Source organism: Culex quinquefasciatus, chromosome 3, assembly GCF_015732765.1.
Source record: "Culex quinquefasciatus strain JHB chromosome 3, VPISU_Cqui_1.0_pri_paternal, whole genome shotgun sequence".
Taxonomy (NCBI): domain Eukaryota; kingdom Metazoa; phylum Arthropoda; class Insecta; order Diptera; family Culicidae; genus Culex; species Culex quinquefasciatus.
The window spans coordinates 131,420,249-131,434,742 of NC_051863.1; the positions used below are offsets into that span (position 1 = coordinate 131,420,249).

A 14,494-nucleotide genomic window follows, 5' to 3' on the forward strand; every position below is an offset into this window, starting at 1 on the left:
CCCAAGAAAACGCTCCCTCTCCTTTGTTCTGCTGTTCGTAAAGCTCTTTCTTGACCCCTTTCCTTCCGATCTCGATACTAGCCTTTAAATAAAGGAAAATACAGCATAAAAAAGAAAATTCTACTTGCATGACAAAGATGAAGAGCCTTACAATTCCAGATTAAATAAAAAAAAAAAGGTCATTACTACATAGATAACCCATAGCACATAGGTTGTTTTGGATATTTACTCGAGAATTCAAATGAGAATTTAACTTTTGAGAATATTGATAAAATCGTAGAAAAACTTGTTTTCAAATCTAGCATATTTTTCCCCCTATTTTTCCATACAATCTTTAACCTGGAATATCGATGGGTAAATGTCGAACATATTTGGCTCAATGGCTTAAAATAGCCCTGGGAACAATATTCAGCAAGTGGAGCAACGTTTTGAACAAAAGTTTCAAGTTCTGGGCACCCATAGCCAGCAGTTTTCAAATCATTAAAATAAAATTCTTAAAGAAATAAAAAATCAGCTTTCGCCGGCAGTTATCACGACCTAATATGGTCTGCTTAACCCTCTACTGCCCAAATTTTTTTTTTGAAATTTTTTATTTTTCCCGTGTTCAGGAGGTCATTTTGAGCAACTTTTGTTCTACGAAAAACTTTACTTCTCTTGTTTTATGTTTTTCTTGTTTCATTTTTAGTATTTTAATTTGCATTTATCTTGTTTAGTTTATGTTTGTTTTTGGTAGTATTTGGCCTACTCTACCACCTCCTATCATTACATTATGCCTATCTAATTTTTTCACGTTTTTACAGTAACTTTTTCATTTTTTTGCATGTTTTTCACATTTTCTGCTATAAAATGAAACCATTATCATTTAAATTGTAAATAAATGCGTAGAGGCATAGTCTGGGGCACTAAAAAAAAATACTGCATACTTCTTTTTACTTAAAGTATAGGAAATGTTAGTAAGGGACCATCCACAAACCACGTGGACATTTTTTTTGGTAATCTCAACACCCCCCCCCCCCCCTCGTGGACAATTGTCCATACAAAAAAAATCTTTTTTGTATGGAGCGTGGACAATTGCCATACCCCCCCCCCCCCTAAAGTGTCCACGTGGTTTATGGATGGTCCCTAAAAAACACAGCCCCTAAAAGTTGACCCCTAAAAAAATTACATTTTTAAAAACATTGCCAAAATCACATAAAACAAGTCTAACTTCCAACCCTAAAATTTTCCAAAAATTTTAAAGTTCTTCTTTCCAATGCTTTTTGAAAATCAAAAATTGGTTGAAAAATGGATTTTTGGTGATTTTTTAAATCGAAGCCCGTCTAGAGGCGGGGTTGGGTTGTAGAGGGTTAAAGCAATTCCAATATTAACTTTATTTTGAAATTTTAACATCATTATGCCAAATGGCCATTATGCCAAATGACCGTTATGCCAAACGTCCATAGAGCTATCTAAGCCCGATCTCACGCACACTAGCGCACCATTTGTTTTGCTTGCGGGTACAAATTTTAACCTCAATCTTTTTCGTGTACGTACACGCAATACATGCGCACGTAGATAACTCTATTATGCCAAACGGCGTTATGCCAAACGGCATTATGCCAAATAGCTTTATGCCAAATGGGATACACCCCTAAAATAAGTATGCAATTCAATACTGTTGTCCATCGATAAAAAGTTTATTACGATTACATTAATGCATTTCTACAACTTTTGCCTTGTAGCTTCATTACAATTTTCTAAACGCACAATTCAAACTGGCCTCCCCTTCTAGGCAAACACAACCGACGCGCTCGGATCCGGCAACACTTTGTCCTCCTTCAGGAAGCGCTTGCGCGCATCCTCCTCGTACTCGACCGGGTGCATACTCTTGCGGTGGGAGTACAGCTTGTTCTTCGAGTTGAACTTTTCCTCGCAGTACTGACAATCGTACAGGGCGACCCCGGTGTGGTGGATCGCCACGTGCTCCTACAAATAATTTGGAGAAATGAGGGTTGAATTTGAAATTATTACGGTTAGACGTCTTACCTTCATGTGGTGCTGTCGCTTGAACTTTTTCATGCAAAACTCGCACTCGTACTTGAGCTCGGCGTGGACGCGGTGCATGTGGCCGTACAGGGACGGCTGGTTCTTGGCCTCCCAGCCGCAGATCTCGCAGGACAGCGGAACCTCGGACACCTCGTGAACCCGCTTGATGTGTTTGGTGAGACAGTTTTGGTCGGTGAACCAGGAGGCGCACATCGAGCACTGCACCTTGTCCTCGATACGGGTTCCCAGATGCAGCTTGACGTGGTTGTCGAGACACTTCTTTGAGCGGAAAACGCGCGCGCACACGTCGCAAACGAACTGCTCTCCGTCGCCGTGCAGAGCGACCAGGTGCTTTTTGAGAGATCCTTGCGAGGCGAGGATTTTCGGACATTTGGGACACGGGACGGTGCCGTGCGCGACTTGGATGTGAGCGTTGAGGTGGGATGGCGAAACAAACTGCTTGTGGCACGTTTCACACGTGATGCACAGGTCTTCCTTGGCCGCGTGGACCTGCTTCGTGTGCTCCTTAAGGACGGCCGAGGAGCTGTAGCTTTTGTTGCACAACGCGCAGTGGAACGCGTCCGGGTTGAGATGAAGAGTGATGTGCTCAATCATCCAGCATCGTTTGAAGAACTTCTTATCGCAGCATTTGTAATAGCCACGCTCGTTGTGAATGTGTTTAAAATGGTTCAACAGCGAGAGGAAGTTCGGTTGCGACTCGCCGCACAAATCGCACGACAAATTGCAATGCTTCAGGATTTCCCGCTCATCCGGCGAGGTGCTGTCCTTCGGCGGCGTATGTTTCTTCTCCGTTTTGATCTTCTTCCCCGCCGATCCCGCCTTCCGCGGCGTGTACTTTCTCTTCTTCCGCACCGGCTCACTGTCGGAACTCGGCTCCGAATCGTCTTCGTCCTCTTCCTCTTCCTCAAGCTCCTCCGCCTTCACGTGGCCACCTTCAACATCCATCAGCATCTCGATGTCCTCGTTGCTGTTGTTGTTGGCCCCAATCTCGCACAGCGCTTCCGCGGCCCACTCCGCATCTTCGTCGGGTTGTTCCTGCTTGATCGGCATCTTCAGCGATCGCAAATAATTCTGATTGCGTTGGACCTGCTCGGCGAACTCGTGGAACACGACCACGGTGTCCTTGCAGATCTCGCAAATCGTTTCCTTAACATCTTCGTGGGTAAACAACTAAAATCAAACAAAATTAAATCATTCAAACCCAAAAGAATCCCAAAAAAACATTCTCAAACCTCAAAGTAAAGCAACTTCTTAGCTAAATCAAGCACGTAGTCGTCAACCGAGATGGGGCTCCCGCTCGTGTGTTCACACAGGCACAGCCGACAACACATCGGCTTGGCGCTGGTTCCCGGGACCGCAGATTCTTCGGACGCCATTCGGAGAGAAAGTTTCGGCCCAGCTGCAGCTGCAGAGGAGCGTGCTTGCGTGTTATGCAACAACCAACACCCCTTCGATCGTCGGACACTACCTGGCCCAAGTGTCACCGGCGTTGGATTAGGTCCGGATCCTGGCGAGAAGGGGAATCGGCGTTGATTTATTCCAAATTGTGTAGAACTTGAAGCTGCTGCGCGAGAAATTACAAGGGAGAATAATTTTCACGACCGAACGAATGAAAATACGTCGCGTCTTTTCCGTATTTTCAACCGAATGTCAGAGACCGGGAACGGCAACGAACGGAACTGTCAAAGCAGTGCGCTGCACGGTAAACATGAATGTGTTTGATTTGGAGATTTTGACCTGCAATTCTACACGCTCGCTACAAAGGATTCAAGTTTCACGGATTGCTTCAAAACGTTCAAAACTGCAGTTCCGCTTCGTCGATGATCTGCTGGGTTGCCCCACGGATTACGATGGTACAGATCGCAACGACCGAGACGAACCGTCCGGGTCGTCACCTTGTCCTTCATCTTCTTCTTTTTGGCGACCTCATCTTGATGCTCGATCCTAAAACCTTGATCTTGTCCGTGACCATCGGCGTGTTGGCGATCAAGATCTTTGCGTTCTTGATGCTTCTTGTCCAGCAGGAAACCTTCGTCCAGGAACGAATCCTCCTAGCAACCGCCGGTCTATTTCCCAGATCATTTCAACTGCATCACGGCATCGACTGCCAACTTGGAAATGTTCATCAAATCCTCTCGGAACTTTTCCGCATCCTTCGAATTGTCCTGAGCCACGCCAATCAGCGCCGAATGTGCAGCCTGCGTGGCCACCACCCGGTGATAATCGTCTGCGGGTGCAACTTTTTCTCGATCAACTTTTCCGCCTCGCGCAGCAACTCTGAAGCCAACACCGTCACGGAAGTCGTTCCATCGCCAACCTCGTCGTCCTGGAAGCGACTCATCTCCACCAGGATCTTTGCCACCGGATTGTCTACGCCGACCGCCGAATCGCAGTTTTGCCTTGTTTTTTTTCTGTCAAAACTGCTTGAAAAAAAACAAAACAAATACCGAGTTGCCAAACATGACCAAAAACTGCTCGACGGCAAGGTTGCAAGATAGATTTTCTTGGTTTAAAAGTCGAGCAGACTGTGGTCGCTTTAACTCGCTTTAAGGCTAGTACGCTGATCGGAAGGAAAGGGGTCAAGAAACAGCTTTACGAACAGCAGAACAAAGGAGAGGGAGCGATTTCTTGGGGCATTTCTTCACCCTCTCTGACTTGCTTGCGCTGTCGCTGCTGCTCATTTGATTTTTTTCTTGACCGGTTCCTTCCGAAGTGCGTATACCGCTTTAACGCGCGATAACTTGCGTTAACTTGCTTTAAGGTGGCGTTATGTGAAAACTCGGCACGATGAGTAGCGTTGATGCTTTTCGAGCTCGTTTTTGTGCGTTTTAGTGTGTTATCGCGGAGTGACGTCCCCCTCGGCAGTTCATGAATTTACTTTTTTGGGGGTATCGAGAAATTAAGAGCGAGTCCACGAGCAAAGCATACCCATCTCGCATCGAACTCAGCAACGAAGCATCTGGCAAAATATGAGCACTCTAGGTCAACGGGAAGTGGGGCAAATCGGGACACAAAGTTTGAAGGTCCAAAACGTCAAAGATCCTTAAAAGGCAATAACTTAGGCAAAATTCAATTTAATTTCAAAATTCAAAATGCATCTGAAAGGACTTAAAAAATGCAACCAAAGTCAAAGTAGTTATGTCACAGACATAACCGGAATGGCGTAGACTTACGTAAAATTTAGATATGTGGACATGTGGGTTTTCCATATATTAATTTGAAGAATTAGCTATATATATTGGAAGGAACACCCATTCGAACGGCAAAGAGAGGAAAGAAAGAGACGAAGGAATTTTAGCGAGCCGAATGGGGGAGGGGAGAGGGGGCATAGGGGTTGGGGGCGAGAGCAGCCTCAGAAAGCTGTGCAATCTGTCGCCCCGAAGACCAAAATTTGTTCCTGAAATTTAAATTCAAATTAGCTCGCTGCCTCGTCCCGGGTGGGACGAGGGCAACTCTTTCAACACTAGAATTTGATGAGACGTAAATCTTTCAGAAGCGCTCGCCGCGAATGCGACGAGCTAGTTGGATGTCCCGATTGTTTAACAACCAAGGCTTGACCCACGAGAGGCTTTTCGGCGGAAGGCAGCAGGCGCGCGCCTCATCTTGTTGATGCCTCGTCCCGGGTGGGACGAGGGATGGGGATTGAAGCACCTCCGAACCACAGCAACCACGAAAGATCCAAACGGTCCGGCCATCGAGAGGCAACTGGCTGACGGTGACGACGAGAAGGCGATGCGCACTTCTTTTCCAGTTCTGGTCCCTCTCTCCTGCTGCTGCTGCTCTGGGCTGAGCTTTTCTGCTGCTGCTCTGGTCTCTCTCCTGCTGCTGCTGCTCTGGGCTGAGCTTTCCTGCTGCTGCTGCCGGTCCGACGTCTGAGACGTGAATGATGGAATGGGCTCTGGCGCACGTTCTTATGTATGATTTCGGCCCGCTACTTCCCCTCCTTTTTCGCGACCGACACTCGGTCGCGTTGCTCGGATGATTTTCCCCTCAAAATAGGTACTTGACATTCCCGTCCGTGAGTGGGAAGCGCTCATTTTGCTTGCAAAATCTCTGCATTTTGAAAACATTTTAAAACATTCAATTGTTTCAACAGTTAAACTATTTTGCCAACAATGAATGTTTTATAGCAAATTGCTGAATAATTTTCGAATCGAATGGAACATAAATCGTGTCGATTCGATTAGAGGGAAGGAAGATATAAGCGTTTGACGGATGACGCAGTAATCAAGGGCCTTCGGCCCGGGTTTTTTGGAATGACACCCCAGTACCTTCGACAAAGACGTAAGTCTACGTCAAAATGCAAGGAGAAGCATCCCACTTGGGTCCTACAATGAGTTGCTGATATTATTGATTACAGCGATAAAGCTTATTTTTCTGAGTACAATGTCCCTTTGTACGACCACAAAGAGTTTAAAATGGATTTTTAAATCAATTTTGAAAAATTAACCTCGCGGTCCTTCTTGACAGAAAAGCTCCTACTTGTCAGCTCGTTCCAAGGGGACCATAGTTGATCCATCGAAAAAATGTTGTCTGGTCAAAAAAAAAATTGCACTAAAATGAAAAAAAGGGATCAGAAACTAGATCAGAAATCATTTTTAATCGTGTTTTTTACCGTTGTACATAAAAATTGACATGGGGTTTTATCACGGGGTTGGGCACATGCTTGATCCGTATGGCATTTGGAGCAACTCCAGTAAATAATGGTAAATACGTGGTAAATATGGATGCACGTGATGCACGAGAAGCGGCGTGAGAATTTAAAAGAAATTTTTGATCAGTGTGGGCTGTGACGTTTCTAAACGTCATTGGCATGAACTGTCACTTGATTTGTTTCGGTCTGCGTTTTTGAAAAAGATCCGGATGGAGCAAAAAGTAATCCGGAATTTAGCAAGGACTGGAGCCGGGAGCTGAGAAATTCGGTGCTGTGTGCAAACGAACCCCCCAAGCAAGACTAAAGGCTATACAAGCCATGCATCCCGCCGCAAACTTTTAACTTTGACACTTGCTCAAGTGAAGTATTTCATCAAGAATGACCGAGATCTTGACCGAGATGCAGCCTTGCGGCCAGTTGGTTGGCCATTCCGGCTGTCTCACTCAGATCGCGACCGACTCCAAGTACACGGACATTGTCCTGTCCTTTTCGAACGACATGACCCAGATCTTGTGGAAGCTAACCCGGGACGACGCCAACTACGACATCCCGCAGAAGCGTCTGACCTTAGACGGCAACACGAGAAAACGACCGAAATATGTCCGTCTGGTCACGACACGCCCTGTCCGATTCTTGGGACAAGACCTTCCGGCTGTGGGGGTTGGCCGCTGTCGGGTCGACCGCAGCTCCGAAAAAAAATGCTAAGGAGGTCTTGTCGGTTCCATTCTCTGTGGACAAACTTCAGAACGACCATCAAGCTGGCCGAGTCGGAACTCGTGCTAGTACACCATCTAGAAGGCTGGTCATTCCGAGTGTATGTCAAGCGTGAACTTCTCTCCGAACCACTCCAACTCGATAATCGTGTCTTTCGGTTAGGATTCGCAATTTCTGGAACTTGATCAACTGCAAGCTGAAGATCGACCACCTAGGCCACAATGGCTACCTTAATTCGGTGCCCTGTCGACCGAATGTTCTCTGTGCACATCCGGCGGACATATGCAAACGATGGAGCACATCGAGATCAACCACACCCTTTGTTTTCGATGAACCGGTAATGGTTGTGCGTCGCCTACGTTCCGTCGATCAAGATCTGGGATCTGGCCAATACGTCGGCTTCTACGACAACACCTTACGAGTATTGCAGGTGTTCGTGTCGGCTCGCTGTAAATATTTGTGTTTCCTCAAAATTAACGCTCGGTTTATTTTTGATGGAAGTTAAAAAAAGTTTATGAATCATTTTTTTGTTTTCAAAACATTTATTTTACAATTAATTCGGGTCGGGTAGTTAAATAGACTGTATGGAAATATTACACAACTTTTTATCACGTTCTTTTAACAGTTCGGGACCGTGGTGTAGGGGTAAGCGTGAATGCCTCTCACCCAGTCGGCCTGGGTTCGATCCCAGACGGTCCCGGTGGCATTTTTCGAGACGAGATTTGTCTGATCACGCCTTCCGTCGGACGGGAAGTAAATGTTGGCCCCGGACTAACTTAAAAAGGTTAGGTCGTTAGCTCAGTCCAGGTGTAGGAGTCGTCTCCCTGGGTCCTGTCTCGGTGGAGTCGCTGGTAGGCAGTTGGACTAACAATCCAAAGGTCGTCAGTTCGAATCCCGAGGTGGATGGAAGCTTAGGTGTAAAAAGAGGTTTGCAATTGCCTCAACAATCAAGCCTTCGAACACCTAGTTTCGAGTAGGAATCTCGTAATCGAGAACGCCAAGGCAATGCTGTAGAGCGAATAATTTGATTTTGATTTTTTTTTTAACAGTTCGCAGGAAACGTTTCCGATGGAGGCAATCTTTGATGTCACGAAATAATGTTCTTCAGGAGCTAGGCAAAAGTCTTGGAACCTACTAACTGGCCAAACAATTGTGCTATCGGTAGAATCGTATACGGTTTGGAATTGCTTGAGCCTAGCGGTGAGGTAGAATCTTTCTCTGAGTTGACTATGGTCAACTATAGAGATAGCTTGATGCAGTTCTAGCATTTGTACTGGTCCAATAATGTGTGCGACGTGGAAAAGCTTCCTGTCGGGTGCAGAGTGCACGAACGCGCACGCTTTACTTGGTTGACGGTAGCTGTGTTAATACTTGAGCAGGATGCTGGATCTCGTGCTTGCCTGAAAATTTGTTTTCATCTTTAAGATTAGCCTAAAACGAAGAAATAATCAATTGAAAAAATTAAAATCAACTATAGTCGAGCATTTGATTACCTTTATGATTTTTAACTTGATCTTGATGGTGTTGGTGATGTACGAGTTCATTTCCTGATTGACTGGCTGATCTGACCCGTGTCCCCTCCCCTCCTCCCTTAGTTGGCGCCGCTGGCCATGGCAGGAGACAACGCAATGTCCACCGCTTCCGGCAGGCCATCATTAACTTGTCCAACTGCTGAGTGTGCATGCCAGCAACAGGAACACGTTGGTCGTAGTCCACAATTTTCAACAGATCTTCCGGTTAAGCCAGCTCGGGTGCTGAGCAAAACATCTCACGTAAGAGACAGCCTGACGTCATCGTCCCCGTTAACTCAGCTCCGGGCAGAGGGTAGTCGTTTTTAATCTGCGGATGATCACAAAAACATGGTCAACTTCTGTAAGGAAAACTACAGGCAGAACTTACCGATTTATGATCAGTGAGGAGAGATTTTTCTAGCCAAATCTGTCATTGACAGATACACTGCTATAAAATTACTTTTAGAATTTGACAGCTTCGGATATATCTCGTAAATATGGATGCACTACGGATCAACTTTATGAATAATATGCCATTTATTTGAAGTGACCACCTCGTGGGTTTTATTACCCAATTGGTTACATCTAAAGGGAGTTATTGTCATTTTAATGAAAAAATAGCATAATTTTCAAACTCAAATAAAAAAGTGTTCCATCCAGATATCAACTCGGTTCGACCTGCAGCTTGTAGGGGACATCTGGGATTACCATCTGAGACTAAGAACTCTCTGGGTAAGGCAGTTTAACATATGAAATAGACACTTTTACTTTTAGTGAATTTTTTGGTTGTAAATGTTTGCTCGGGAGACCCCTTAGATCGGTAATAATTTCATCATATTCTTGTTCCTGAGACAATTTCACAATAGAAACATGCACAAAAAGGTTTATTTTATCCATTTTAAAATGAAAGTTAAAAAAATATTCGATTCACATTTATTGAAAATCATGTTCGTTTCCAGGTTGACACCAGAAAAAGTAGCTTCCTATTTTTTTTTAACTTAGCATATATCTAGAGCAACATTTGAAAAGGGCGCATAAGCATTTTGACAGCTAAAACAATTTTGCAAATTCCGAGCCAACAGGTAACTATTTAACAAAACCCGCACCGTTAGAAGGTTGCTGGGAAGGCCAGCTATTGTTTAACACATCGAGTTTTGCGAAAAAGTTACCTGTTGTCTCGGAATTTGCAAAATAGTTTTAGCTGTCAAAATGCTTATGCGCCCTTTTCTCGTGTTGCTCCAGATATGCTCATCAGAAGTAAGGGGTCAAGAAACAGCTTTACGAACGGCAGAACAAAAGAGAGGGAAGGTTTTCTTGGGGCTTTTTTTCACCCCACCCCCTTGGGGCTTTTTTTCACCCTCTCCAGTCTCCATTTGACTGGTCTCACTTTTTTAACAAAAAATTGTTCGAGCTTTCATGTCAGTTTGTCTGAGGTTTAACCACACGGTCAACACAGCATGTCCTTGCACTCAGAATTAGAGTTGATAGATTTGCGAAGCGTAGTGTCAGATAAGTTGCCGCGATAATTCGGTATATTATAAAATTCCAATTTACAATACATAAGGAGCTATTAGACTAATTAATTTTTAGCTATTAATGCTAATACTAACTAGAGAACCTAGAGTTTATTAGTGAACGAACAACTCAAAACAAAAGTACCAATCGAAGCACGAGAACTATCAAACGGAGGTAACAAACGAGCAAAAGACAATGGATTTTGCTCGATTGGTACCTCCGTTTGACAGTTCTCGTGCTTCGATTGGTACTTTTGTTTTGAGTTGTTCGTTCACTAATAAACTGTAGGTTCTCTACTGCCCACCATTGAAAAAACGGCTCGAAGATATAAGCTTGGTTCCAACGCATCTTCTGAAACTTGAATTTCACTGAAATAATGTTTAGACCTGGCTGCCGATGCGAAAAACCAAACGGCTAATATGCCATTCTAATGGGAAATTGCCTTGACGGAGATTTTGTGACAAACACTAAAACGCTTTTTCGACGACGCTTTTTTCTCGGAATACTTGATTTGGCATAATAGCCGAATTTTCAATTATGGGCAGTCTAGGTAAAACCACAGAGTAAAACGACTCAATTTTGTTCGACACAACCGCGGTTTTTGAAAAAAAATTGTCGTATCTGGGACGGTGCTCACTGTTGAGTGGATTTACTTTTTACACACTGAAAGAAAGGCCCATAGTAATATTACATGTTTCACACATGAATCTGCCCCATACCACTTTTCATGTGAAAGTCATGTGTAAATCACATAGAAAATTTTCATCGCGCTGCATGTTCAAACCTAGTGAAAATCACGTTAGCTTCATGGCCTATCTACAATCACTTAGCTTAGAAAATTTCACTTAGCTTAGGAATTTGAATCAATGGAAATGAAGCCGAGCTTCTACAATGGAAAAGTAATCAAATTAGAAACTGACGTATGGTTTGAAAAATTTCAAAATCTACGGTAAGTTGACGTTTCAATATCAAAGGTAAACAAACAACTGCATAGCAACGTATATCAGCCCAGCAAAATTTCTAAGTTGATTGTGGATGACGGCCGTAAGTTGCGTACTTTCCTAAGTAACTACTTTACTTAGATGTTCTAAGCTAAGTGATTGTAGATAGCCCATCATGTGTCGTTTCACGTGACTTTCATAAGAAATGTTTATGAAATTTAAATGGATTTCACTTTAAAATCAAATGTTTTTCAATTGCTTTTCAAGTGAAGATTTTTGGTAACCTTTTCTTTTTCTTTTTTGTATTCATGTTTTGAAATAAAAATGCATTTCGTGCATTCATTAGTTTTCCATTTATTTTTTAAATATATTACACTTTTAGTCTTCTTCGAGAATACACATACATATCACTTTTTCATTCACACTTCACACAAAAAATGCTCTCCGTATGAGCAGCAAGCCGTGCTCCTGCGCCACACACCGGGACTCTCGCGGGTCTCCTCGGACATTTCCGGATCCTCGTTGACCATCATTAACATGCCTCGATGGGGGTCAGTCATCATCCACAAAAAAATGTTTTGCAGATACTTAAAAAAAATTAGGCAGCGGCGGCGAGAAGCAGACGATAATTCCCTGGAAATATGATTAAAAAAATGGTTAGGCATACATTTTTGTCCAAAGAAATACTTAGAAAATACTTACCATAGTTATAGAAATAATCCTGCAACAATTTCGCGAAAAAACCCCTCTTTTCTGGCGAATAATCCAATTTAAACGCAAGAGCTCTGACTCAGATTTAATGTGAGTGGCCATCTTGACTTAGACTATTTTTTCTTTTCGAACTTCAACATCAAAACATTCGATTGTAACGTGAAATTCACTTGAAACCTTAAGGAAAAGTCAATTGGGGTGAATCGAAGTGCAATTCACGTGAGTCTGGGATGAAAATCCCATGAAAAAAGAATGGATCAAGATGGGTGTAGCTGACGCGGTTTTCACGTGCATTTATAATGAAAGTCATGTCTAGGTCAAAGGAAAAGCATGTTAATTCATTGTGTTAGTTTTTGGATTAGCTCACGTGAAAAAGCTTGTGAACTTGCTATGTTGGTTTTTTTCAGTGCAAAACATGAGTAAAAATTACTCAAATTGGTGGTTACGCAAAAACAGGGAATAAATTTATTTGAAAATGTTGTTGTTTTATTTTTAGCGGGTTGTTGACAAGCAGCTGTCATGATTGTTTTCAACAGAAAGTTAATGTTGTCAGCATTCATTAAAAATATCCACGAATTTTATCACTTTTATTAATCAGTTATATTTTAAGCGCTGGTAAATTGCTTGGATTGCGCACTAAGATGTGCCCAGTGGTCCGAACTAATTCAGCAAACATTCTTCCAGCTTGTCACCGGAAACCCCGCCGTCCCGATGGACCTGGACAGCTTGTGCCACCTGTGTCTGTGCAAAAACTCCGCCGCGCAACCACCGCAAATCATTCCGGAGGATGTCGAGCTGCGGCGCAAGATTGACCGCGTGTTTTACTTTGAGATATTCCGCGGCTCGGCCAGCCTCGCCAGGTCACCGATGGTGTGCGTTCCGTGCGCCGAAACGGTGGAGCGGTTCTACCAGTACGCGCAGGAGGTTTCGCTGAACCAGGAGCTGATTCGGGGCCAGTTGGCGGTGGGGGAACCGTCGACGTCGCGGGATTTTAAGGTGCAGATTAAGCAGGAGGTGGATACGGAGTGGGTGGGGGTGCAGGCGTTGTGCCAAACGGTGGGGGAGGTTCGTCCGGGTGGGGATGGGGAGGAAGAGTTTGAGCAGTACGAAGGGTTGGATTCTGAGGTGGACATTAAGAAGGACCATGATTGGGATGATGATGGAGGGGCGGATGATGGTGACGATATGGAGTCGAGCTTTTCGGAGGAGGAGGGAGAGGAATTTGCTGAGGTTAAGCCAAAGCGGAAGTACAAGCCGAGGCAGAAGTCGACGGAGCCAAAGAAGCCCAAGAAGGAGAAGGACAATGTGAGGAACCATGCGAAGGAGGAATTTGTGCTGCAGCATTTTACGTTGATGTGCGACATTTGCTCGGAAGCGGTGAGCAGTTTTAAACATTTGCGGGGACATTTCCGGGAGGTTCATGACCAGGAAGCTTACGTACGATGTTGTGATAAGAAGATCTACAAGTCCTGGGTGATTATTGAGCATTACCAGCTGCACATTGATCCGCACTCTTTTCATTGTGAGTTGTGCAACAAGGATTATTCCACTTCACGTGTCCTTAAGGAACATCTGAAAGAAGTTCACGCTCCGATGGAGGCCAGACCGTTCAAGTGCGACACCTGTCTGAAGCAGTTCGTATCGCGAAGCCACCTGAATGCCCACATCCAGGTCTCCCACGGTTCGTTCCAGTGTCCGCAATGTCCGAGCATGCTCGCCTCGAAGAGTTCCCTCACGAAACACATCACGATGATGCATGGCGAAGGGGAGCGTTACGTGTGTGACATTTGCGCGCGTGTCTTCCGCTACAAGCAGGGCCTGGACAAACACGTCAAGAACCACCTGGGAACCCGTATTGAGGAAAAGGTCCAATGCTCGATCTGCTCGTCCTGGTTCACCGACCAGAACTGCCTCAACAAGCACATCCGCCGTATCCACGTGCAAACCGACCTCGCGTCGCTGGCCTGCGACATGTGCGGTCACGTGGCCCGTAACCAAAACGCGCTGTACTGCCACAAGCGGCGCATGCACACCGAGGAAAAGTTCGAGTGCGAAATGTGCGGCAAAAAGTTCCGCCGGGTGAACCACATGAGGGTAACTCGGATTTATCTCTTGGAAAAAAAAAAACATTTTTAACAACTTGATTTTTGCAGGAACACGTCGCCATTCACCACACCGGGGCCGATCTGTACGGCTGCAACTACTGTCCGGAGCGGTTCAACGCGAAAAACAAGCAACTGGTCCACCGGAAAACGGCCCACCCCGTCGAGTGGGAGGAGGAGATGCGGAAGCGAGCGCTCAGGGAGTGAAGGGCGAACAACTTTTCAAGTGTGTGGTTGAAAATTCCAATTGTAACTAAAGTAATTCATTGCATTCAATAAAGTGAATTGTGTGTGTTAAAA

General features: G+C 44.6%; 2 protein-coding genes and 2 pseudogenes across 2 annotated transcripts; 2 read left to right on the top strand and 2 right to left on the bottom strand.

Annotated features, from left to right (window-relative positions):
- Positions 1-1,652: 1,652 nt before the first annotated feature.
- LOC6039554 (transcription factor grauzone) lies at positions 1,653-3,733 on the bottom strand. The gene is made up of 3 exons (XM_038265140.1): positions 3,279-3,733; positions 2,026-3,216; positions 1,653-1,965 (listed from the first exon to the last, which is right to left on the bottom strand). Exons 1-3 carry the CDS (start codon positions 3,420-3,422, stop codon positions 1,768-1,770), a joined length of 1,533 nt encoding a protein of 510 aa, XP_038121068.1. The 5' UTR covers positions 3,423-3,733; the 3' UTR covers positions 1,653-1,767.
- Positions 3,734-3,890: 157 nt separating this feature from the next.
- Positions 3,891-4,985, bottom strand: LOC119769248 (annotated as a pseudogene).
- A 2,058-nt stretch (positions 4,986-7,043) lies between these two features.
- Positions 7,044-7,529, top strand: LOC119769249 (annotated as a pseudogene).
- A 5,089-nt stretch (positions 7,530-12,618) lies between these two features.
- LOC6039555 (zinc finger protein OZF) lies at positions 12,619-14,494 on the top strand. Its single transcript, XM_001849100.2, has 3 exons — positions 12,619-12,707; positions 12,777-14,186; positions 14,246-14,494. The coding sequence occupies exons 2-3, from the start codon at positions 12,804-12,806 to the stop codon at positions 14,399-14,401; spliced, it is 1,539 nt and encodes a 512-aa protein (XP_001849152.2). The 5' UTR covers positions 12,619-12,707; positions 12,777-12,803; the 3' UTR covers positions 14,402-14,494.